General features: G+C 40.7%; 1 protein-coding gene across 1 annotated transcript; it reads right to left on the bottom strand.

The window, feature by feature from the left end:
- Window positions 1–2,443: 2,443 nt before the first annotated feature.
- On the bottom strand, window positions 2,444–24,113 carry LOC122965673 (NACHT, LRR and PYD domains-containing protein 3-like). The gene is made up of 12 exons (XM_044329834.1): window positions 24,086–24,113; window positions 23,013–23,112; window positions 22,372–22,450; window positions 21,961–22,189; window positions 18,141–19,944; window positions 17,867–18,040; window positions 17,558–17,731; window positions 17,249–17,422; window positions 3,707–3,880; window positions 3,399–3,572; window positions 3,245–3,291; window positions 2,444–3,021 (listed from the first exon to the last, which is right to left on the bottom strand). Exons 1-12 carry the CDS (start codon window positions 24,111–24,113, stop codon window positions 2,444–2,446), a joined length of 3,735 nt encoding a protein of 1,244 aa, XP_044185769.1.
- Between the last annotated feature and the right edge of the window lie 621 nt (window positions 24,114–24,734).

Genomic DNA, 24,734 nt, shown 5'->3' with positions numbered 1-24,734 from the left:
ACAAAGCTTTGAATTCTAATAAGAACAGAATGCAAATATTTCTATGATTTTACTAAATGGTTAGCAGGGCATTTATTTATGTGGTTGGGAAGACATTGCTGGGGTGTTCTGGGTGTTTGACACAGCTGGGCTACCGTAGGTGTTGGGTTTTCTGTTGAGTTCTGTGTATTGTTCAGTTTCTAGGTTGCTGGAGAGAAATTTATTGATTGGTTTGAGTGTTTCAGCACCATGGAGAGACACAGATCTGGTTTGGAAGCATCAATGTGAAGATGTACATTGATCTGTCAGGTATTTAACTCACAGATATAAACAGACATTCCCATCTGGTTCTTTTATTGACGAACAGTTTCTCAATTGATTTCTACAGAAAATTCACCACATCACAATACACAGTGTTATTCAGATATAAAATCACATACACTGTGATAGAGGATTTTATTCATATCAAATGTCAGCCTTCCATATTGTGGACTTCATGGACCTCCATCATACACACTGTCCACTTCATCACATCGAGACAATGACGGCCCTGGTGTGCAAGGAGAGCAAATGCTGAGATGGGACTTCAGACCTAGCTCGTTGTCATGGATAAAACACACACAAAGATCTTGACCCTGTAGTCTCACAAAGTGTTTTTCTGAACAGAGCTACCTTGGCAATTTATGCAAGACTGCAACAAGAGTCTGCTGCTTTAGATAGATCTGTTTCATTTATATGTATAATGTTTTACACAGTAAAGCTATTACCTTAAATCAGTCATACTGCTAATATTATTCTCATAATAAACCCTCAGCTAAGGATCCTCAGTAATCAATTATTTTCTGAAGAGATTTTTTAAGGGCTTTAAAGTAACAACCAGTGTAGTATTGATGACCCTCACAAGAAAAACAGAATGTGATTAAATAAAGCATGTGGGCCAATAATGTAAATTTAAAAAAACAGTCTTGAGAAATTGTGTTACCAACTGTTGCCCAACAGGACTACAGTCTACAGCCAAGCTAGACGCTCTATGAAGCTGTAGGCACAACAATGCTTTGAACTAAATGCTAATGTTGGCATTGAAACATACTACTGATGGCAATGCTAACATGCTGATGTTAAGCAGGTGTAAGGTTTACGAATTTTACAATCTTAGCATGCTAACATTTTCTAATGAGCACAAAACACAAAGTACAGCAGAGGCTGAAGGGTATGCCATTCGTTTTGCAGGTATTTGGTGGAAAAAGTTTTAGACAAATAGAAAAATTGACCTAATGAAGGTGCTAGATGAAAAGTCAGAGGAGAGGAAGTTATTGCAATTCATCCTGACAGGGGCATGACTGTATGTAACAAATGTCATGGCAATCCATCCAATAGTTGTTGAGAAACCTAAAGGAGAAGTCAAGGGAACCCCAAAGAAAAGTAGGATTCATCATCATTCAGTGCCAATCCATCCAGTATGTAGAGATATTTCCCTGAAACAGTGAAAACTCTGAGCTGCTGGTGGTGTTAGAGGAAACATCAGGAGATCACCAAAGTCAGCCGGCTTCATCCCTTTGGTACCATAAATATCTGCACCAAAGTTAATGCCAATCCATCTTGTGGTTTGGACCAAAGAGGTGGACTGACCGACTGACATATCTGACATTGCCATCCCTAGAGCCACGCCACCAGTGTGTCTAAAACTGACAATTCTGTGCTGGTATAATATTGGCTCAGTGTCTCAGCAGTGATTTTGTATGTAACTGCTGTCTGTTGAATGAATCTTGTTTGCACGCTTGTCTCAAAATGACAAGTTGATTCAGTGTCTCAGATTTGTTAAATTGATGGCATAATGTTTGGAGGAAACATGCCATTAATCCAGAAATCAGTGTCAGTAGTTGTTTATATGACAAAAGTATGAGTCAGCTCAACAGTAGAGTAGCCTCGGGGGACAAACTATCTGTCTTAGTTTTTCTTTCTCTAATGATCCAGAGAGATGACATACAATTGATCAACTATACAGCCTATCAGGTGAAACACAGGGGTACGTGTATAAACTGTACATGTCAGACACATTACATCAGATAGAAACATACGTTGATGTTAATGATTTAACACAAATTGAGCTGATGTCAAACAGACTGGGGTGTCTGGTGGACATTTTCAGGAGAAACTTCACTTCAAGATCCTGATCAAATGGGATAACTAACAGTTACTAACAGCTACTAGATGCTGCTCTAAGAAAACTTTATTGAAGTGAATATCAGATTCAACACAGTTTTTACACATAAGTTCAGCCCAGAGATCATTTTACTACTTCTAACAGAAACAATATTCTGACATTAAAGCACAGTCAGTGATCCAAATGAAACCAGAGTGAAACCTCGTCCACCATCAACATTTAAACACAGGAAGCTGCTGTCACTCCCAGTTTCTATTATTCCCTGGTGAACAGAATGAGCAGTAATTTCAGCAGCTGACTTCAGTCAGCAGTGTGAACGTTTGTCTCCACAGGAGGAGACTCTCCCTCAAAAAGAGGACACAGAGACACTGAGGAACCATATGACCCAAACCTAAACCCAGGATAGAGAGGTTCAGTGAATGTGGTGTTGAAGGTTTGGAGATGGATCAGTGTGTCAGAGGAGACTCTGTAGAAGGACAGAGTGCCAGCAGGACAGTCCACATACACTTCTACTCTGTTAGAGACAGAGGAGGAGGGGATGGATGTTCTTGTCTTATTGTACAAGACAGAGTAACCACCATCACAACAGATCAGACTCCAGGAATGATCATTATATCCAAACAAACAATCATCACTGTTTCCTTTCCTGCTGATTCCTCTGTAAGTCACTGATATATCAGCTCCTCCTCTCCACTCAACCTCCCAGTAACAGCGACCAGTCAGACCATTTCTACACAGCAGCTGAGGCCAGTAGTTAAATCTGTCTGGATGATCAGGATATGACTGCTCCTCCCACACACGTGTCACCTTCCTGTTGTTGTCAGACAGTTTGAGGTTTCTGTTTACTGTGTTTGTGTCCAGTGTGAGTTCACAGAAATCTGATGAAGAGAAGATGACACAACACAGCAGCAGTTTATCATCTGACACACCTGATGGATTTATTAAGTTCTGATCTGTTGTTCATTTTTATAAAGTTTTATGATGATACATTTTGTCAGTTATGTTTTAATGAATGAATTTCACAAACACAATCTTTGTATTTAAAGAGAAACTGGCTGTGTGCTGTTTAGTTGTCATGAATCAAATTAAGTACACACTTACACTTCTTTAGACCAGGTTTTAACCTGTGCTCTCCACCATGGTCCACCCTGGAGGAAGAAACACAGTCAGAATGATTTTCAATGCAACATGAGTCCTAACTGCTGTTCAACATTCAGAGTGACACAGAAACAGGCTGTAACTCATCTGTCCATACCTGAGAGTGTCCAGTCTCCAGTGTGGATCCTCCAGTCCAGCAGACAGCAGATTCTCTCCTGAGTCTCCTGGATGATTGTAGCTCAAGTCCAGCTCTCTCAGATGGGAGGGGTTGGAGCTCAGAGCTGAGGCCAGAGAAGCACAGCCTTCCTCTGTGATCAGACAGCCTGACAGACTGGAATTCAGAAAAAAAGTTAACTCAGTGTTTTAGAAAATCATCTTAGTAGGAAAATCCCACAGATGTCGACTATCTTCACTAACATGAACCTAAAGCATGATGAACTGTTTAACAAACATCTGAATACTGACCTGAGAGTTTCCAGTGTACAGTGTGGACTCTCTAGTCCAGAAGACAGCAGCTTCATCCCTGAATCTTGCAGGTTGTTGTTACTCACATCCAGCTCTCTCAGCTTAGAGGACTGGGAGCTGAGAACTACGGACAGAGCTGCGCAGCTTCTCTCTGAGAGGTTACAGCCACTCAGCCTGAAGAAGAATTAATGATTAACACACAGTGTTTTATTTATCATGTATATAATTAAATATATTTGAAATTGTTATATGCAGAAGTTCATCCACATACAGAGCTTTATTTGAAGCTTTGACCACTGGCAGCAGCCTCAGAAGAGCCTCCTCTGAAGCAGAGTATTTCTTCAGGTCAAACACATCCAGATCTTTTTCTGATGACAGTAAGATGAAGACCAGAGCTGACCACTGAGCAGGAGGCAGTTCATCTGTGGAGAGACTTCCTGATCTCAGGTACTGTTGGATCTCCTCCACTAGAGAATGATCATTCAGTTCATTCAGACAGTGGAACAGATTGATGCTTCTCTCTGCAGACAGATTCTCACTGATCTTCTTCTTGATGTAATTGGCTATTTTCAGATTGGTCTGTGAGCTACTTCCTGTCTTTGTCAGCAGGCTTCTTAGGAGAATCTGATTGGTCTTCAGTGAAAGACCCAGGAGGAAGCGGAGGAACAAGTCCAGGTGTCCATTTGGACTCTTTAAGGCCTCATCCACTGCACTCTGGTAGAAACGTGTTGATTTGCTTATTAAGACTTTAGATGACCAGGATGTTGTTTGTTCCTCTTCCAGCAGATTGACTCCAGAATTGATGAATGTCAGATGGACAAGAAGAGCAGCAAGAAACTCCTGAACGCTCAGATGGACGAAGCAGAACACCTTGTCCTGGTACAGCCCTCTCTCCTCTTTAAAGATCTGTGTGAACACTCCTTAGCACACTGAGGCTGCTCTGATGTCAATGCCACACTCTGTCAGGTCTGATTCATAGAAGATCAGGTTGCCTTTCTGCAGCTGCTCAAAAGCCAGTTTTCCTAGAGACTCAATCATCTTCCTGCTCTCTGGACTCCAGTGTTGACTCTCAGGTCCTCCATCATACTTCAAGTTCTTTACTTTGGACTGAACCACCAGGAAGTGGATGTACATCTCAGTCAAGGTCTTGGGAGGCTCTCCTCTCTCCCTGCTTTTCAACACATCCTCCAGAACTGTAGCAGTGATCCAGCAGAAGACTGGGATGTGGCACATGATGTGGAGGCTTCGTGTTGTCTTGATGTGGGAGATGATTGTGCTGGCCTGCTTTTTATCTCTGAATCTCTTCCTGAAGTACTCCTCCTTCTGTAAGTCAGTGAACCCTCTGACCTCTGTCACCATGCCAACACAATCAGGAGGGATCTGATTGGCTGCTGCAGGTCGTGTGGTTATCCAGAGGCGAGCAGAGGGAAGCAGTTTCCCCCTGATGAGGTTTGTCAGCAGCACATCCACTGAGGTGGACTCTGTAGCATCAGTCAGGATCTCATTGTTTTGGAAGTCCAGAGGAAGTCGACACTCATCCAGACCATCAAAGATGAACACAACCTGGAACTCTTCAAACCTGCAGATTCCTGCTTCTTTGGTTTCAGTAAAGAAGTGATGAACAAGTTCCACCAAGCTGTACCTTTTCTCTTTCAACACATTCAGCTCTCTGAAAGTGAATGGAAATGTGAACTGTATGTCCTGGTTGGCTTTGTCTTCAGCCCAGTCCAGAGTGAACTTCTGTATTAAGACTGTTTTCCCAATGCCAGCCACCCCCTTTGTCATCACTGTTCTTATTGGTTCATCACTTCCAGGTAAGCCTTTAAAGATGTCTTCTTGTCTGATTGTTGTGTCTGGTCTGTTTGATCTCCTGGATGCTGTTTCAATCTGTCTGACCTCATGTTCATCATTGACCTCTGCAGTCCCTCCCTCTGTGATATAGAGCTGTGTGTAGATCTGATTCAGAAGGGTTGGGTTTCCTGCTTTAGCAATCCCCTCAAACACACACTGGAACTTCTCCTTCAGGTTACACTTGAGTTTATATTGACACTCTGCAGCACTAGATCCTGGAGAAAAAAAATAAAATTTCACTCAGATACTTACATCAAAGAATCTACCATTAATTTCAGGATTGTGCTGCAAAAGCTGTACAATCCTTTTGTGGATTCACCCTTTAGTTTTGATGTAAAAAGCTCTTTAATAAATTCTTAAAGAATCCAAACAGCTGCAAGGGCTTTGCTGGGGAAATAAACCCACAACACAAATCATTGCAAGACCACTGACTCAAGTGAGCAACACTACAGGTAACGTGGTGTTCACTGGGTCTCAGGTAAGGCCTGTATCCTTTCCTGTGTTTGTAATCATGGCATTAAGTTAATGTTGTGGCCTGTTAGTAGCTGTTACAGCCAAAAGACTTAGTGGTAATTGATCTTTAGGTAGTAGTCAGGTGTATCCTGGTTTATCTGGCACCTTCTTCCCAACCGTGGCAGGGAGAAAAGGCTGTTATCCAGGTGGTTGGGATATTTACTGATTCTCCTAGCCTTATTCTTGCAGTGCCTGGTGTAAATCCGTATTCAGACAAAAGCAGGTCTTGTGGCGCACTGCCACAGGGTTGTACGGAGGTGTGTGGGGGTGTGGGCATGTTTATTGGTGCTCTAGAATGTAACCGCTGTGAAATAATAAAAAAATGTTGTTTTATTGGTCTGATTTACTGGCTTTCTCACTACCACTGATCCCTCTCTTCATTCACTCTCTAGCTCTATCGACCACAGCAGCTCTCTCTCTCTCTTTCTCTCTCTCTCTCTCTCTTTTTCTCGTCTTTTTTAAAATGAGACAGGAAGCCGACAGTAAAGCCTTACTTTACTTTTAACATTATCAAACCAAGAGAAATATCTGCATTTCCTCCTAGTAATGTCTTTGTCCTCCCTCATGGCAGGGTTGTACAGGTCTGATCAGTCTCATTACCAGCTTTGATTGGCTACCACAGTGTGACATTGGGTTGCGTCTTTCCAAAAGTTGACTCTGTATCAACTTTCTCACCGCAGGACAGTGCAGCTGTGGCCAAAACCCTTGCAGCCTAAACACATGACCCCCATTCAAACGAAATGGAGGACTGACATTTTAGATTTCTCCTGTTGTACTTTTTAAAAAGTAAGACAGTATCATGCATTTACCGAACAACAACTGAACAATGACACATTCGCTCATCTGCTAAATTAGCTTAATTTTTTATCAATGTTGATACAAAATAATTCATACAAATTCAGCATAATAGCAAACTAAGCTGCCAACAGGGCATTGCCAAGCAAATTGTTACAGGATATATTCAGGATATATCCAGGTCCAGATTGGAGACACAGTGTGGCCTTTTAGCAACTTTATTTAACTCCTGTTTCTCTCACCACCCGGAAGTCCCTCTCCCTCTCTCTTCCTGACATCTATGCATACATATGTTCCTGTGTATATACTATCACTACACAAATGACCTGTAGTTAACCAAAAATGTGACATCACTAGCCACAGATTGAAGACTTCTTCAGATACTTAGCTAATAACCTGGCATAATGCTGAATTAGGCCCTCCAAGAGAGTGGTTGTGTCCTGACAGTAAACACAGATTCTGTCCTGGCATCTGATTCCATTATGAGAAACAGCCAGCCAGAGACTCTCAGAACATCTTCACCAGCTAATAATACAAGTACCTGAATTCATGCTATGCTACATGAGTGGATACTACAATAAATCAGATGAATGTAAATGATTAATTGTGACTGTACATAGTTGTGGACAGAGTTTGAAATATAAAGCTCTCCATGTTGCCTCCATTTCCTCTCCATCATATTAAATATGTTAAAATCCTCTTACTGTTCTGCAAACAGTCAGCCAGCTCCTCCTGCTTCATTCTCCTCAGGAAGTGCAGTGTGATCTTCAGAAATGCCTCTCTGCTGCTCCTCCTCTGCTCTATATCCTCACTATCCTTCACCTCCTCATCCTCACTCTGACTCTCTAAGCATTCTGGGTATTCTGGACTCAGAGCCTTCTGGATCTTCTTCAGCTCGTTCTTCACAAAACTGATGATGTTCCCCTCCAGCAACTGAAACAGAATAAAATGTAAATTTAACTGGTAGAAGTCAACATCAGATCATCTGTGACAGACTGAAAAACTGCTGGTATACAGAGTGCAGCATGGAGACTGTTAGGACCAGAATAGTAGTTTAGTAATTAGTGGCTGTGCTTTACATTTACACACCATAAATATGGAGTCCAGGTGTGTTTGACGCTGCTGGACAGACAGACCACTGAGAACCTCTGAGCTCTGCTGATGAACTCTGTGAAGAAAAGATGAAGTCTTAGAATAAATAATGACACTCAGTGTTTAAGTTGTTGTGTTATATTACAGTGGATCCAGGTAAAAATCCAGGTGGCTTTTGAAAAGTATGTAAGTATGTAGGAGGAGTGTGTGAGGACAGTATTTGCCACTAAGGTCAAGAATGAATCTCCACAATCAATAAAACCTGGTCTTAGGAGAGTTGGATATTAACAAACACAAACATTTTACAGTCTGACCTCTGATTAGCAGACTGCTGTCCATTTTTGAAGAAAATAATTGGACCCATAGACTGGTCACTCTTCATGGACACACAGCTTGATTCAGGGTAGTCTGGTGTCTTCTGATGGATCCTGATGGAAACAAAACACAAGTTTAGTAAAAAATAATCTGGGATAAAATGCTGCTGAGAAATATGTTGAATGTTAAATGTTTTTATAATGATAATGAAAAACCTTTTATGAGAAAAATAGCATTCAGTTTAAACAGCCTACCTTTGATCAGCAGACCGTTGTTCACTTTTGAAGTCAATACATCTGTAAATAGAGTGGTCACTCTTGAAGGACACACAGCTGGGTTCAGATCCAGGTCCAGGTTCAGGTTCAGGTCCAGGTTCAGGTTTAGGTTCAGATCCAGTTTCAACAGAGTTTGGTCTGTTCTGCTGCTCTGGACTTCAGCACAACACACAGAGCTTTGAGTGTGAATAATGATGGTGGAGTGATGTGAGAGGAGAACAGTGATGGACAGTTAGAGATCCTCATCTCACCTCTGAGCTTTGGTCTGGCTGTCATGTTCCCCACACAGAGAGCTTTTAGAGGGAGGGACTCCCTCCTCTCTGTCCTCACACTGATCCATAGCAGAGAAACACCTTCACACAAACACAACAACATGCTCATTCATTACAACAAGCTGCACTTCACACCACACATTAGTTCTTATTCATCTCAAAACATGTCACAAATATTCAGTCTGACCTTTGTTGAGTATTTAAGAAGAATTTGATAACACCAGCATTTGTGACACAGCTTCATAGTACAAAATGACATAGTGACCACATTCATGATTTGAAAACTTGACATATGAAAAAAATGTTACTTACAATCCCCAAATTTGGTTTAACACCCTGAACATACATTTTTTTTTATCATCTCTAAATTTGGCATAGCAAGCCTCAAATTTATAATCCTGAATTTTGTTAAAACAAGACTGAAATATGTTGTCATTGTCCTAACATTTATTAAATTGCCTCCATGTTTATTTTATCACAGTCCAAAAAACATGATGATGTGCTTTCAAATGTGTTATTTGTTATAATCCTCAAAATTGTTATAATATCAAAATTTTGTTTGTTGCACCCCAAATTTGTGCTTTGTTATATCCTGAACCACAGAATGAAAAAAGCCTGAGTGTCAAGAGAAAATGAAGGCCTCTGCTTTATATCTTTAAATCTATCTTTAAGTATTTGAATTATGACAGAAGTTGAATAAAGATACCCAAAGATAGTTCACGTGTTCTGTTAGTTTGGGGCCCCTGATGGCTGAGGGGCCCTCAGCAGCCTCTAAAGTCCCTTCCAGTCTGGTCTAGCTCTGGTCCATCTGGAAAGGATTCTGCAGCCTTTGGGACAGTTGAGACATGGACTGTGCAAAATGGGCTTCAGTTAAACAGAGTCAGTCTCAGTGTTGTAAGATGGCTGTTTGAACATTTGGAGTATTAACAGTTAAAAAACGGTAGTCAAAGCAGTCAAGTTGATGAAAGCTGTTCGACTAGTTCTGACACTTCCTGCATTTTTCACTGCTGATGGGAGATAAAAGTCAAACTGCTGCTGATTTTACCTGCTGCTCACTAACAGTGATACATGCAAATCTATGTAAAACACTTTAACTCAAATAGAAATTCTTAAGAACATTTATACCTGCAAACATTACATTGATATTTTTAAAACAGCCAATCAACATGAAGAAACATTTCAGCTGCACAGTCAAACAGTGATACAACACAATGTGATCAACGTGATCGTGTTCATCAGACATTTACAGATTTCTCTGGTAGGATTCTCACCCGCTGAACTTACTTCAGTTCATCTCACAAACACTTCCCACCTTCATGTGTAGAGGAAACATTGGAAAAGAAGAATCTGCTCATTCTCCCATGTCAGTCCAGGTGTCTGTGTGCACTTGATCTGAGGACGCCGTTACATCCTCACAACTTCACGGTCCAAATCTCAAATAACATCAGAGTGACATGAAAACCAGTTTAACCAATCGATGTCAGAGAAATCACACATTAGATGATCCATCCATCTGATCTAATTAAAATGGAAGGAGTTTCTGTGTGTCTGTCTGTACAGTGCATTCAGAAAGTATTCAGACCCCTTCACTTTTTTCACAGTTTATGTTGCAGCCATATGCTAAAATCATTTAAATTAATTTTCCCTCATCAATCTAACTCAATACCCCATAATAACGAAGAGAAAACAAAATTTTAGAATTTTTTGAAAATTAATTAGAAAAGAAATATTGAAATATCACATTAACATAAGTATTCAGATCCTTTGCTATGACACTTGAAATTTAGCTCAAGTGCCTTCAATTTCTCTTGATCATCTTTGAGATGTTTCTACATCTTGATTGGAGTCCACCTGTGGTAAATTCAATTAATTTGACATGATTTGGAATGGAACACACCTGTCTGTATAAGGTCCTACAGCTGACAATGCATATCAGAGCAGAAACCGAGCCATGAGGTCAAAGGAGCTACCTGCACAGCTCAGAGACAGGACTGTGTTGAGGCACAGATCTCGGGAGGATCCAAAAAAATTCTGCTGCATTGAAGAGCAAGAAGAGTTCCCAAGAGCATAACGGCCTCCATAATTCTCAACCGGGACTCTTCCTAGAGCTGGCTGCCCAGCCAAACTGAGCAAATGGGGGAAAAGGGCCTTGGTGAGAGAGGTGACCAAGAACCCAATGGTCACTCCGGCTGAGCTCCAGAGATCCTGTGTGGAGATGGGAGAAACTTCCAGAAGGACAACCATCACTGCAACACTCCACTGATCTGGGCTTTATGGCTTTATTCTCCTCAGTGGAAGACACAGGAAAGCCTGCTTGGAGTTTGCAAAAAAGCTCCTGAAGGACTCTCAGACTGTTAGAAACAAGATTCTCTGGTCTGATGACACCAAGATTGAACTGTTTGGTCTCATTTATACAGGAATACAGGAATGGCTTACGGACAGCTCTGTGAATGTCCTTGAGTGGCCCAGCCAGAGCCCTAACTTGAACTCAATCAAACACCTCTGGAGAGGGCTGAAGATGGCTGTCCATTGATGATCTCCATCAAACCTGACAGAGCCTGAGAGGATCTGCAGAGAAGAATGGCAGAAAACCCCCAAATCCAGGTTTGCAAAGCTTGTCTTCATACCCAAGAAGACTTGAGGTAATCGCTGCCAAAGGTGCTTCAAATAAGTACTGAGTAAAGGGTCTGAATACTTATGTCAATATGTTATTTCAGTTTGCAAAAAATTCTAAAATCCTGTTTTCACTTTGTCATTATGGGGTATTGAGTGTAGACTGGTGAGGGGAAAAAATGCATTTAAATGATTTTAGCATAAGGCTGCAACATAACAAAATTGAAAAAGTGAAGGAGTCTGAACACTTTCTGAATGTGTTGTATATGTAATTAGTTTGCTTGAGAAGTGGGTAAGGTGTTACTAATTTTAAATGCTCTGTAACACATGGCTATTGAGGTTCAGATTATCTGAGAATGACAAAGCTTTGAATTCTAATAAGAACAGAAGACAAATATTTTTGTGATTTTACCAAATGGTTAGCAGGGCATTTTGTTATGTGGTTGGGAAGACATTGCTGTGATGTTCTGGGTGTTTGACACAGCTTGGCTACGGTAGTTGTTGGGTTTTCTTTTGACTTTTGTGTATTGTTTAGTTTCTAGGGTGCTAGAGAGAGATTTATTGATTGGTTTGAGTGTTTCAGCACCATGGAGAGAGACAGACTTGGCTTGGGAGCATGAATGTGAAGATGTACATTGATCTGTCAGGTATTTAACTCACTGGATTAACAGATATAAACAGACATTCTCATTTGGTTCTTTTATTGACAAACAGTTTCTCAATTGATTTCTACAGAAAATTCAGTACATCAGAACACACAGTGATATTCAGATATAAAATCACATACACTGTGATAGAGGATTTTAGTCATATCACCCACCCCTATTCAGATTCAAACAGAGAGTGTTAAGGTGATGAGAGGATCAGATGATTATCTTATCATTTTAATGTACAGAAATGTGGAAGTAAGATCATTGCTCCTTTGCTTTGTTTCTGTGTGCATGTCATTGAGAGAAGGAATGTACTCTAAGAGACCCACTCCTCTCCTTCCATCCTGGGTTCTAGTATAAGCAAAACACATTAAGGGGTCAAAGGCTATATATGGCTTGGGGCTCTTGGTTTCCTGAGTCTTGGGGAAATGTGACTCTTTTATAACATATATCTGCATGTAAATGTATATCTTGTGGCTGTGTGCCATTGGCAGTAACCATATAAGCTGATACATTGACATATCACAGATCATTTCTCTGTTCCTTCTGCAGCTATAATAGATTAGATTAATTGATGCAAATCTTTGTGTGTTCTGTCCCCTTATTGTACAATAATAATTTTTAAACTTCAACCCAGCAGTGTTTTGCATATTATTTCATATGAGTGTTTAGTGTTTTTAGACAATTTTCACAACAAGAGCATGTCTGAATGTTTTTCAAATACAAATGAAAATGTCAACCTTCCATATTGTGGACTTCATGGACCTCAGTCATACACACTGTCTGCTTCATCACATCAAGACAGTGACGGCCTTGGGGTGCAAGGAGATCAAATGCTGAGATGGGACTTCAGACCTTGTTTGTTGTCATGGATAAAACACACACAAAGATCTTGACGTGTGTGTTTTTCTAAACAGATCTGAACAGGAGCCACCTTGGCAATTTATGCAAGACTGTAACAAGAGTCTGCTGCTTTAGATAGATATGTTTTGTTTATATGTGTAATGTTTGTACACAGTAAAGCTATTAACTTAAATCATTCACATTGCTAATATTATTCTTTTAATAAAACCTCAGCTAAGGATCCTCAAAGTAATCAATATGTTTCTGAGAAGATTTTTTAAGGGCTTTACAGTAACAACCAGTGTGGTATTGATCACCCTTACAAGAAAAACAGAATGTGATTAAAGAAAGCACAGGGGCCATTAATGTAGATTAAAAAAAACAGTCTTGACAAAATGTGTTACCAACTGTTGCCCAACAGGACTACAGTCTACAGCCAAGCTAGAAGCTTTTTGAAGCGGTAGGCACAGCAATACTTTGAACTAAATGCTGACATTGGCATTGTAACATACTCCTGGTGGCAATGCTAACATGCTAATGTTAAGCAGGTGTAGGGTTTACCAATTTTACCATCTTAGTTTAGCATGCTAACTTTTGCTAATAAGCACAAAACACAAGGTACAGCTGTGGCTGATGGGTCTGTCATTAGTTTTGCAGGTATTTGGTGAAAAAGTACTGGACAATTAGAAAAATTGACTTGATGAAGGTGCTAGATGAAAAGTCAGGAGAGGGAGTTATTACAATTCATCCTGACAGGGGCATGAATGTATGTACCAAATGTCACAGCAATCCATCCAATAGTTGTTGAGAAACCTCATGGTGTTGCTAAAGGAAAAGTCAGGGGAACCGCAAAGAAAAGCAGGATTCTGGTGGTGTTAGAAGAAACATCAGGGGATCACCAAAGTCAGCAGGCTTCACCCCTTTGGTACTATAAATATCTGCGCTGAATTTCATGCTTATTCATCTGGTAGTTTGGACCAAAGAGGTGGACTGACCAACTGACTAACAGACCCAACATTGCCATCCCTAGAGCCATGCCACCAGCATGGCTAAAAATGACAGGCTGTGCTGGTATATTATTGGCTCAGTGTCTCAGCAGTGATTTTGTATGTAACTGCTGTCTGTTGAATAAATCTTGTTTGCACTCTTGTCTCAAAATGACAAGTTGATTCAGTGTCTCAGATTTGTTTAATTGATAGCATAATGTTTGGAGGAAACATGTCATTAATCCAGACATCAGTGTCAGCGGTTGTTTATATGACAAAACTATGAGTCAGCTCAACAGTAAAGTAGCCTTGGGGGACAAAATCTTTCTAATTTTTTCTTTCTCTAATGATCCAGAGAGATGACGTTCAATCTATCAACTATACACATATACTGTCAGATGAAACACAGGGGTACATGTATACTGTACATGTCAGAGACATTACATCAGATATAAACATATGATAATGTTAACGATTGAACACAAACTGAGCTGATGTCAAACAGACCGGGATGTCTGGTGGACATTTTCAGGAAAAACTTCACTTTAAGCTCCTGATAAAATGGAATAACTAACAGCCACTAACAGCTACTAGATGCTGCTCCAAGAAACTTTATTGAAGTGAATCAGAGTCAACACAGTTTTTACACATAAATTCAGCCCAGAGGAGATCATTTCACAACTTTTAGTAGAAACAATATTCTGACACAGTCAGTGATCCCAATGAAACCAAGGTGAAACCTCATTCACCATCAACATTTAAATACAGGAAGCTGCTGTCACTCCCAGTTTCTATTGTTCACTAGTGAACAGAGTGAACAATGATTTCAGCAGCTGTCTTCAGTCAGCAGTGTGACTCTTTGTCTAGACAAGAGTAGACCTTCTCTCAGACAGAGGACACAGAGACACTGAGGAACCAGATAACCGAAAGCCAAACCCAGGATAAAGAGGTTCAGTGAATGTGGTGTTGAAGGTGTGGAGGTGTATCAGTGTGTCTGAGGAGACTCTGTAGAAGGACAAGGTGCCAGCAGGACAGTCCACATACACTGCTACTCTGTTAGAGACGGAGGAGGAGGAAGAGGAGGAGGGGATGGATGTTTCCCTGTTATCGTGACAGACACAGTAACCATCATCATCAGAGCAGATCAGACTCCAGGACTGATGATTCGATCCAAACAAACAGTCAGAACTGCGTCCTTTCCTGCTGATTCCTCTGTAAGTCATTGATATATTAACTCTTCCTCTCCACTTGACCTCCCAGTAACAGCGACCAGTCAGACCATTTCTACACAGCAGCTGATAGTAGCAGTCAAATCTGTCTGGATGATAATGATATAACTGATCTTCTCTCACACATGTCACTTTCCTGTTGTCAGACAGTTTGAGTTTTCTGTGTACTGTGTTTGTGTCCAGTGTGAGTTCACAGAAATCTGATGAAGAGAAGAAGAAACAACACAGCAGCAGTTTATGATCTGACACACTTGATGGATTCATTCTCTGTTTACAGACATGGCTGAAAATATTGGTACCCTTTCACCTTTTATTTTTTTAAAACTAAATTTTCTCTGTATTAAGTTGAAACTGACAGAAGTATATAGTGTCCCTCAGTCTTTATTTCACATTAAATATAATTGAAACATTGCTTTTGATTTACAACTTAACATATTATTTAATAAAATAAAACAAAAGAAAATGGCATGGCCAAAAATATTGGTACCCTTAACTTATTTTGTAACAGTCTTTGGAGGTAATAACTGCAGTGAAGCGCTTTCTGTTACTCTGAGTAATGTTTCTCACTTCTCCACTGGTAGTTCAGCCTCCAAGTTTCAGCTCTTTCCACAGATGTTCAATGGGATTCAGATCAGGACTCATAGCAGGCCACTTCAGAACGGTCCAATTTTTTCTACTCATCCACTCATGGGTGCTTTTTGATGTATATTTGGGGTCATTATCCTGCCGGAAGACCCATGACCTGTGACTAAGACACAGCTTTCTGACAATGGGCTGTATGTTTTGCTCCAAAAAGTCTAATTTCATTTTGCCCTGCACAGATTCAAGGCACCCAGTGCCTGAGGCAGCAAAGCAACCCCAAAACATTACTGAGCCTCCTCCATGTGTCATGGTAGGCATGGTGTTCTTTTCTTTGAAGGCTTCATTTTTTCTTCTGTAAACATAGGGTTAGTGTGATTTACCAAAGGCCCTAATTTTGTTTCATTTGTCCAAAGCACATTCTCCCAGAAGGACTGTGGCTTGTCAAGTCCAATCTGGCTTTTTTGTTTCTCCCTCTTAGAAGTGATGGATGGTGGAATTCGAAACTATTAAACCTTAAACTTAAACCTTAAACTTGAAGATCAGCTTGGACCTGTATTGAAGTTTTCCTTGGTTCTTTCTCAACTATTCAAGCAATTACTTCTTTTCAGTCTCGGGCCAATTTTCCTCTTGCGACCATGTCCAGAGATGTTGGCTAGAGTTCCATGGGCCTTAAACTTCTTAATAATATTGGCAACAGTGGTCACAGGAACATCAAGCTCTTTAGAGATGGTCTCATAACCTTTACATTGACCATGCTTGGCTATTACCTTTTTCTAATGTCCTCAGACCACTCTCTGGTTTTCCTTCTGTTTTCCATGTTCAGTGTGATGCACACAGTGGCATAAAACAGTAGAGTGAGTAATTTTATCCTTTTAAACTGGCTGCATGAGTGATTATAACATCGAAAACACCTGAGATACTAATTAATACACAATAATCTGCTTCAAGTATCACTACAAATCAATTATATCTTACAATTCTAAAGGGTACCAATAATTTCAAGGCTATTTTAGAATGTCTTTGTAGAATAAGCATTGATTCAGTTATTTTCATAACTTCTTTGTTTTGTTCCACTGCAAACCAAACATAGACATGCATTGATAATTGAAATATCTTCTAATTTCAACACTGTTTAGGGCGAGTGGTGCATTATTTTAATAAAATGCAAGGGTACCAATAATTTCTGCCATATCTATAAGTTCTGATCTGTCATTCATTTTTACAAAGTTTAATGTTGACACATTTTGTCAGTAATGTTTTAATGAATAAATAACACAACTATCAACTTGGTATCTAAAGAGAAACTGAGTGTGCTGTTTAGTTGCCATGAATAAAATTAAATCCACACTTACACTTCTTCAGACCAGGGTTTAACCTGTGCTCTCCACCATGGTCCACCCTGGAAGAAGAAACACAGTTGAAATGATTTTCTATCCAACATGAGTCAAAATTGTTGTTCAACATGAAGCAGTGTTCCTCAGTTTGTCAGAGTGACACAGAAACAGGCTGTAATCATCTCTCCATACCTGAGAGTGTCTAGTCTCCAGTGTGGATCCTCCAGTCCAGCAGACAGCAGCTTCTGTCCTGAGTCTCCTGGATGATTGTAGCTCAAGTCCAGCTCTCTCAGATGGGTGGGGTTGGAGCTCAGAGCTGAGGCCAGAGAAGCACAGCCTTCCTCTGTGACCAGACATCCTGACAGACTAGAATTCAGAAAATAAAGTTAAGTCATTGTTTTTGAAAATCATGTTAGCAGGAAAACCCTACAGATGTTGACCATTTTCACTAGCATGAACCTAATGCGGGATGAACTGTTTAACAAACATCTGTATCCTGACCTGAGAGTTTCCAGTGTACAGTGTGGACTCCCCAATCCAGCAGACAGCAGCTTCACCCCTGAATCCTGAAAGCTGTTGTTACTCAGATCAAGCTCTCTCAGATGGGAGGGGTTGGAGCTCAGAGCTGAGGCCAGAGAAGCACAGCCTTCCTCTGTGATCAGACAGCCTGACAGACTGGAATTCAGAAAATAAAGTTAACTCAGTGTTTAAGAAAATCGTGTTAATAGTAAAATCCTACAGATGTTGACCATCTTCACTAACACAAACCTAAAGCAGGATGAACTGTTTAATAAACAACTGAATACTGACCTGAGAGTTTCCAGTGTACAGTGTGGACTCTCCAGTCCAGCAGACAACAGCTTCACCCCTGAATCCTGAAGAGTGTTGTTACTCACATCCAGCTCTCTCAGATGGGAGGGGTTGGAGCTCAGAGCTGAGGCCAGAGCTGCACAGCTTCTCTCTGAGAGGTTACAGCCACTCAGCCTGAAGAAGAATTAATGATGAACACAAAATGTTTTATTTATTTTGTATAAAATTAAATATATTTGAAATTGTTCATATATGCAGCACCTCATCTACCTACAGGGCTTTATTTGAAGCTTTGACCACTGGCAGCAGCCTCAGAAGAGCCTCCTCTGAAGCAGAGTATTTCTTCAGGTCAAACACTTCCAGATCTTTTTCTGATGACAGTAAGATGAAGATCAGAGCTGACCACTGAGCAGGAGACAGTTTATCTGTAGAGAGACGTCCTGATCTCAGATCCTTTTGGATCTTCTCCACTAGAGAATGATCATTTAGTTCATTCAGACAGTGGAACAGATTGATGCTTCTCTCTGCAGACAGATTCTCATTGATCTTCCTCTTGATGTACTCAATTGTTTCCTGATTGGTCAGTGAGCTACTTCCTGTCTGTGTCAGGAGACCTTGTAGGAGAGTCTCATTGGTCTGTAGTGAAAGACCCAGGAGGAAGCGCAGGAACAAGTCTAGGTGTCCATTTGGACTCTGTAAGGCCTCGTCCACAGCACTCTGGTAGAGATGTTTTAGTTTAGGTTTGTTTTTTAAGACTTTAGACACCCATGATGATGTTTGCCCTTCTGCCAGCAGATTGACGCCAGAGTTGATGAATGTCAGATGGACATGAAGAGCAGCCAGAAATTCCTGAACGCTCAGATGGATGAAACAGAACACCTTGTTCTGGTACAGCCCTCTATCCTCTTTAAAGATCTGTGTGAACACTCCCGAGCACACTGAGGCTGCTCTGATGTCAATGCCACACTCTGTCAGGTCTGATTCATAGAAGATCAGGTTGCCTTTCTGCAGCTGCTCAAAAGCCAGTTTTCCCAGAGATACAATCATCTTCTTGCTCTTTTTATTCCAGTGTGGATCTGTCTCAGCTCCTCCATCATACTTGACATTCTTCAGTTTCAACTGAACCACCAGGAAGTGAATGTACATCTCAGTCAAGGTCTTGGGCAACTCTCCTCCCTCTCTGCCTTTCAACACATCCACCAGAACCGTAGCAATGATCCAGCAGAAGACTGGGATGTGGCACATGATGTGGAGGCTTCGTGTTGTCTTGATGTGGGAGATGATTGTGCTGGCCTGCTCCTCATCTCTGAATCTCTTCCTGAAGTACTCCTCCTTCTGTGGGTCAGTGAACCCTCTGACCTCTGTCACCATGCCGACACACTCAGGAGGGATCTGATTGGCTGCTGCAGGTCGCGTGGTGATCCAGAGGTGAGCAGAGGGAAGCAGTTTCCCCCTGATGAGGTTTGTCAGCAGCACATCCACTGAGGTGGACTCTGTAGCATCAGTCAGGATCTCATTGTTTTGGAAGTCCAGAGGAAGTCGACACTCATCTAGACCGTCAAAGATGAACACAACCTGGAACTCCTCAAACCTGCAGATTCCTGCTTCTTTGGTTTCAGTAAAGAAGTGATGAACAAGTTCCACCAAGCTGTACTTTTTCTCTTTCAGCACATTCAGCTCTCTGAAAGTGAATGGAAAAGTGAACTGTATGTCCTGGTTGGCTTTGTCTTCAGCCCAGTCCAGAGTGAACTTCTGTGTTAAGACTGTTTTCCCAATGCCAGCCACTCCCTTTGTCATCACTGTTCTGATTGGTTCATCTCTTCCAGGTGAGACTTTAAAGATGTCTTCATGTCTGATTGTTGTTTCTGGTCTGTCTGATTTCCTGGATGGTGTTTCAATCTGTCTGACCTCATGTTTATCATTGACCTCTGCAGTCCCTCCCTCTATGATGTAAAGCTCTGTGTAGATCTGATTCAGAGGGGTTGGGTTTCCTGCTTTAGCAATCCCCTCAAACACACTCTGGAACTTCTCCTTCAGGTTAGACTTTAGTTTATATTGATACTCTGCAGCAAGAGTTCCTGGAGAAAAAAATGAAATTTCAATCAGACACTTACATCAAGGAATCAACTATTTATTGCAAATGGCTACTACCTTCTGTAGTAGTCTACTGTACTACCCATGACCCCAGTATTTGGTCTCCCAGAACAACAAAGCCACTGTCATTCGCCATCTGTAATCTTTCGACAAGAATCTTTTCCTGAGCCTCTCAGTGCTGGCCTAGTGGACCCGACACCTTCCTCCTGACCACAGCAGGGAAAAAAGGCTGTTGTCCGGGTGGTTGGGATATTTACTGATTCTCCTAGCCTTATTCTTGCAGCGCTTGGTGTAAGTCCATATTCAGACCAAATCAGGCCTTGCGGTGCACCACCACAGGGCTGTGCGGAAGCTGACAGCAAAGCCTAACTTTACTTTTAATGTTATCAAATGAAGAAAAATATCCTCCCCTCTTCCTAGTAATGTCTTTGTCCTCCCTCATGGCAGGGTTGTACAGGTCTGATCAGTCTGATCACCAGCTGTAGTTGGCCACCGCAGCGTGGCACTACCTCCATTCAAATGAATGGGAGGACTGGCGTTTTCGCCACACTACCTGAATTGGTCTAAATACGGCCTAAATATCTTTTATGCAGGGTAAAGCACCATCTATTGTATGTTCAACCGAGCGAACCACTTTTTGCATGGCCTTGTGGTCCTGCTTGGTGCTGTTTCCGTACCAGACAGTGATGTTCCCCATCAGGACGCTCTTGATGGTGCAGGAGTAGAAATTCCTCAGTACTTGAGGGGATACCTGGAATTTCCTAATTTTAATACTATCCCGATTCAAAGTAAGCATTCTACAACTAAATATACCTACAGCATGTAGAGTATCACATGTAAACCTCCTCGCTTCCAATAAAGGTAGCAAAATTAGCAATGAGGAAAGTACAGGAAAATAATGACTACGATTTTTTTCTACAAAATTACTGTTAGAATCCCAATTTGCAGTAAGCTAACAGGAAACTCCAAAACAATTTCAACATTACCAAGTAAGAGTATGATCAAAACCAATTCAGTCCTTATAAAGAGAATTAAGATTTCTTCTGTTGTACTTTTTTTAAAAGAAAGACAGCATCATGCATTTGCCAAACAACAACTGAACAATGACACATTAGCTCATCTGCTACATTAACTTAATTTTTGATCTATGCCGATACAAAAGAATTCACACAAATTTAGCATAATAGCAAACTAAGCAGCCAACAGGTCATTGCCAAGCAAATTGTAAGAAGATACATTCAGGTACTGTGAAACTCTAATAGATAGGAGACACCATGTAGCACTTAAGCATTTTATTTAACTTCTTGTTTCTCTAACGCCCAAAAGTCCCTCTCCCTCTCTCTTCCCCACATTCATACATACATACATTGCTACATATATACTCTATTACTACACAAATGAACTGCAGTTAACCAAACATGTGACATCACTAGCGACGCATGGAACACATGTGCAGACACTTAACTAATAACCTGGCATAATGCTGAATTAGGCCCTCTAAGAGAGTGGTCGTGTCCTGACAGTAAACACAGCAAACACAGATTCTGTCCTGGCATCTGATGCCAATGTGAGAAACAGTCAGCCAGAGACTCTCAGCTTCTGCAGCTGGGCGAATGGCACAAAATGAAAGCTACTGAAGTCTTCTAAAACAGGAAACACAGTCTGTGTCCAGCAAACAGCACTGGTATGAGGGTATTAGCAGATGACATGTGAGAAGTGTCAGGTTATAATAGCTGTGGTGTATACCTGCTTGAATATGACTGGATGTTACATGTCAGCTGATAGCAAAAGCAATTGGTGAAGCATGAAGAAAGTGGCTTAGGCAAATACGAGTACCTGAATTCATGCTATGCTACATGAGTGAATACTACAATAAATCAGATGAATGTAAGTGATTAACTGTGACTGTATACAGTTGTGGACAGAGTTTGAAATATAAGGCTCTTCCATGTTGCCTCCATTTCCTCTCCAACATATTAAATCTGTTAAAATCCTCTTACTGCTCTGCAGACAGTCAGCCAGCTCCCCCTGTTTCATTCTCCTCAGGAAGTGCAGTGTGATCTCCAAAAATGCCTCTCTGCTGCTCCTCTTCTGCTCTTCATCCTCACCATCCTTTACCTCCTCATCCTCACTCCAACTTGCTAAGCATTCTGGGTAATCTGGACTCAGAACCTTCTGCATCTTCCTCAGCTCGTTCCTCACAAAACTGATGATGTTCCCCTCCATCAGCTGAAATAGAATAAAATGTAAATTTAACTGGTAGAAGTCATCATCAGATCATCTCTGACAGACTGAAAACCTGCTGGTCTACAGAGTGCAGCATGGTGACTGTTAGGACCAGAATGGTAGGTTAATATTTAGTCTGTGGCTGTTGTAGTTAGTAGTAGGAGCTGTGCTTTACATTTACACACCATAAATATGGAGTCCAGGTGTGTTTGATGCTGTTGGATAGACTGACCACTGCGAACCTCTGAGCCCTGCTGATGAACTCTGTGAAGAAAAGATGAAGTCTTAGAATAAATAATGACACTCAGTGTTAAAGGTGTTGTGTTCTATCACAGTGGATCCAGGTAAAACACTTGGCTGTTCTGTCTTACCTTTGATCATTCGTCTCTGTAAAGACTTTGTACCTCTGTTTTAAAATGTGTTAAAGTTTGTGGCTTTTGAAAAGCCTATGTAGGGGGAGTGTATAAGGACAGAATTTGCCACTAACGTCAAGAGTAATCTCTACAATCAATCAAACCTGTTCTTAGGAGAGTTTGGTATTAACAAACACAAACATTTTACAGTCTGACCTCTGATTAGCAGATTGCTGTCCATTTTTGAAGAAAATAGGTGGACCCATAGACCGGTCACTCTTCATGGACACACAGCTTGATTCATAGTAATCTGGTCTCTTCTGATGAATCCTGATGGAAACAAAACACTGATGAATTCATAAATTCAGTAAAAATAATCCGTGATAAAATCCTGCTGAGAAATATGTAGAATGTTAAGTGTTTTAATGATGAAAAAGTTTTTATGAGAAAAATAAAAAATAATAATTGCTTACCTTTGATCAGCAGACTGTTGTTCACTTTTGAATTCAATAGGTTCGTATATAGACTGGTCACTCTTGAAGGACACACAGCTGGGTCCAGATCCAGGTCCAGGTCCAAGTCCAGGTCCAGCAGAGTCTGGTCTGTGCTGCTGCTCTGGGCTTCAACAAAACACTCACAGAGCTTCGAGTGTGAATAATGATGGTGGAGTGATGTGAGTGAAGAACAGTGATGGACAGTTAAAGATCCTCATCTCACCTCTGAGCTTTGGTCTGGCTGTCATGTTCCTCACACAGAGAGCTTTTAGAGGGAAGGACTCCCTCCTCTCTGTCCTCACACTGATCCATAGCAGAGAAACACCTTTACACAAACACAACAACATGCTCATTCATTACAACAAGCTGCACATCACACCACATATTAGTTCTTATTCCTCTCAAAACATGTCACAAATATTCAGTCCAAACCTTATTGAGATTTTAAGGATAATTTGATAACACCAGAGTTTGTGACACAGCTTCATATTACAAAATGACATAGTGAACACACTGATGAATTTAAAACTTGTCACAGTACAAAATGTATTATTTACAATCACCAAATTTGGTATAACACCCAGAAAGTATCTTTTTTTATCATCTCAAAATTTGGCATAGCTAGCCTCAAATTTGTAATCTTGAATTTTGTTAAAACAAGATCAAAATATGTTATTTGTCATAATCCTAACATTTGTTAAATTATCTCCACATTTCTTTTATCACAATCCAAAAAACATGACAATGTGCTTTCAAATGTGTTATTTATTATAATCCTCAAAATTGTTATAATGTCAAAATGTTGTTTATCACACCCCAAATTATCTTTGTTATATCCTGAACCACAGAATGCAAAAAAACCTGAGTGCCAAGAGAAAATGAAGGCCTTTGCTTCAAATCTTTAAATTTATCTTTAAATATTTGAGTTATAACAGCAGTTGAATAAAGAAGCCCAAAGATAGTTCACATGTTCTGTTAATTTGGGGCCCCTGGCTGAGCAGCCTCTAAAGTCCCTTCCAGCCTGGGCTGGATCTGGTCCATCTGGAAAGGATTCTGCAGCCTTTGGGACAGTTGAGACATGGACTGTGCAAAACGGGCTTCAGTTAAACAGAGTCAGTCTCAGTGTTGTAAGATGGCTGTTTGAACATTTGGAGTATTAACAGTTAAAAAACGAACCGCAGTCAAGTTGATGAAAGCTGTTCGACTAGTTCTGACACTTCCTGCATTTTTCACTGCTGATGGGAGATAAAAGTCAAACTGCTGCTGATTTTACCTGCTGCTCACTAACAGTGATACATGCAAATCTATGTAAAACACTTTAACTCAAATAGAAATTCTTAAGAACATTTATACCTGCAAACATTACATTGATATTTTTTTAAAACAGCCAATCAGCATAAAGAAAATTTTCAGCTGTACAGTCAAAAAGTGATGCAACACAATGTGATCAACGTGATCGTGTTAATCAGACATTTACAGATTTCTCTGGTAGGATTCTCACCTGCTAAACTCACTTCAGGTCAACTTACTGACACTTTCCACCTTCATGTGTAGAGGAAACATTGGGAGAGAAGAAGCTGCTCATTCTGCCTTGTCAGTCCTTGTGTCTGTGTGCATTTGATCTGAGCATGCCGTTACATCCTCATAACTTCACGGTCCAAGTCTCAAAAAACATCAGTGTGACGTAAAAACCAGTCTAAC

The sequence above is a fragment of the Thunnus albacares genome, chromosome 16 (assembly GCF_914725855.1).
Source record: "Thunnus albacares chromosome 16, fThuAlb1.1, whole genome shotgun sequence".
Taxonomy (NCBI): Eukaryota; Metazoa; Chordata; class Actinopteri; order Scombriformes; family Scombridae; genus Thunnus; species Thunnus albacares.
Note: the sequence above shows the minus strand (reverse complement) of the source record. Positions and strands in the feature narration are given on the sequence as shown.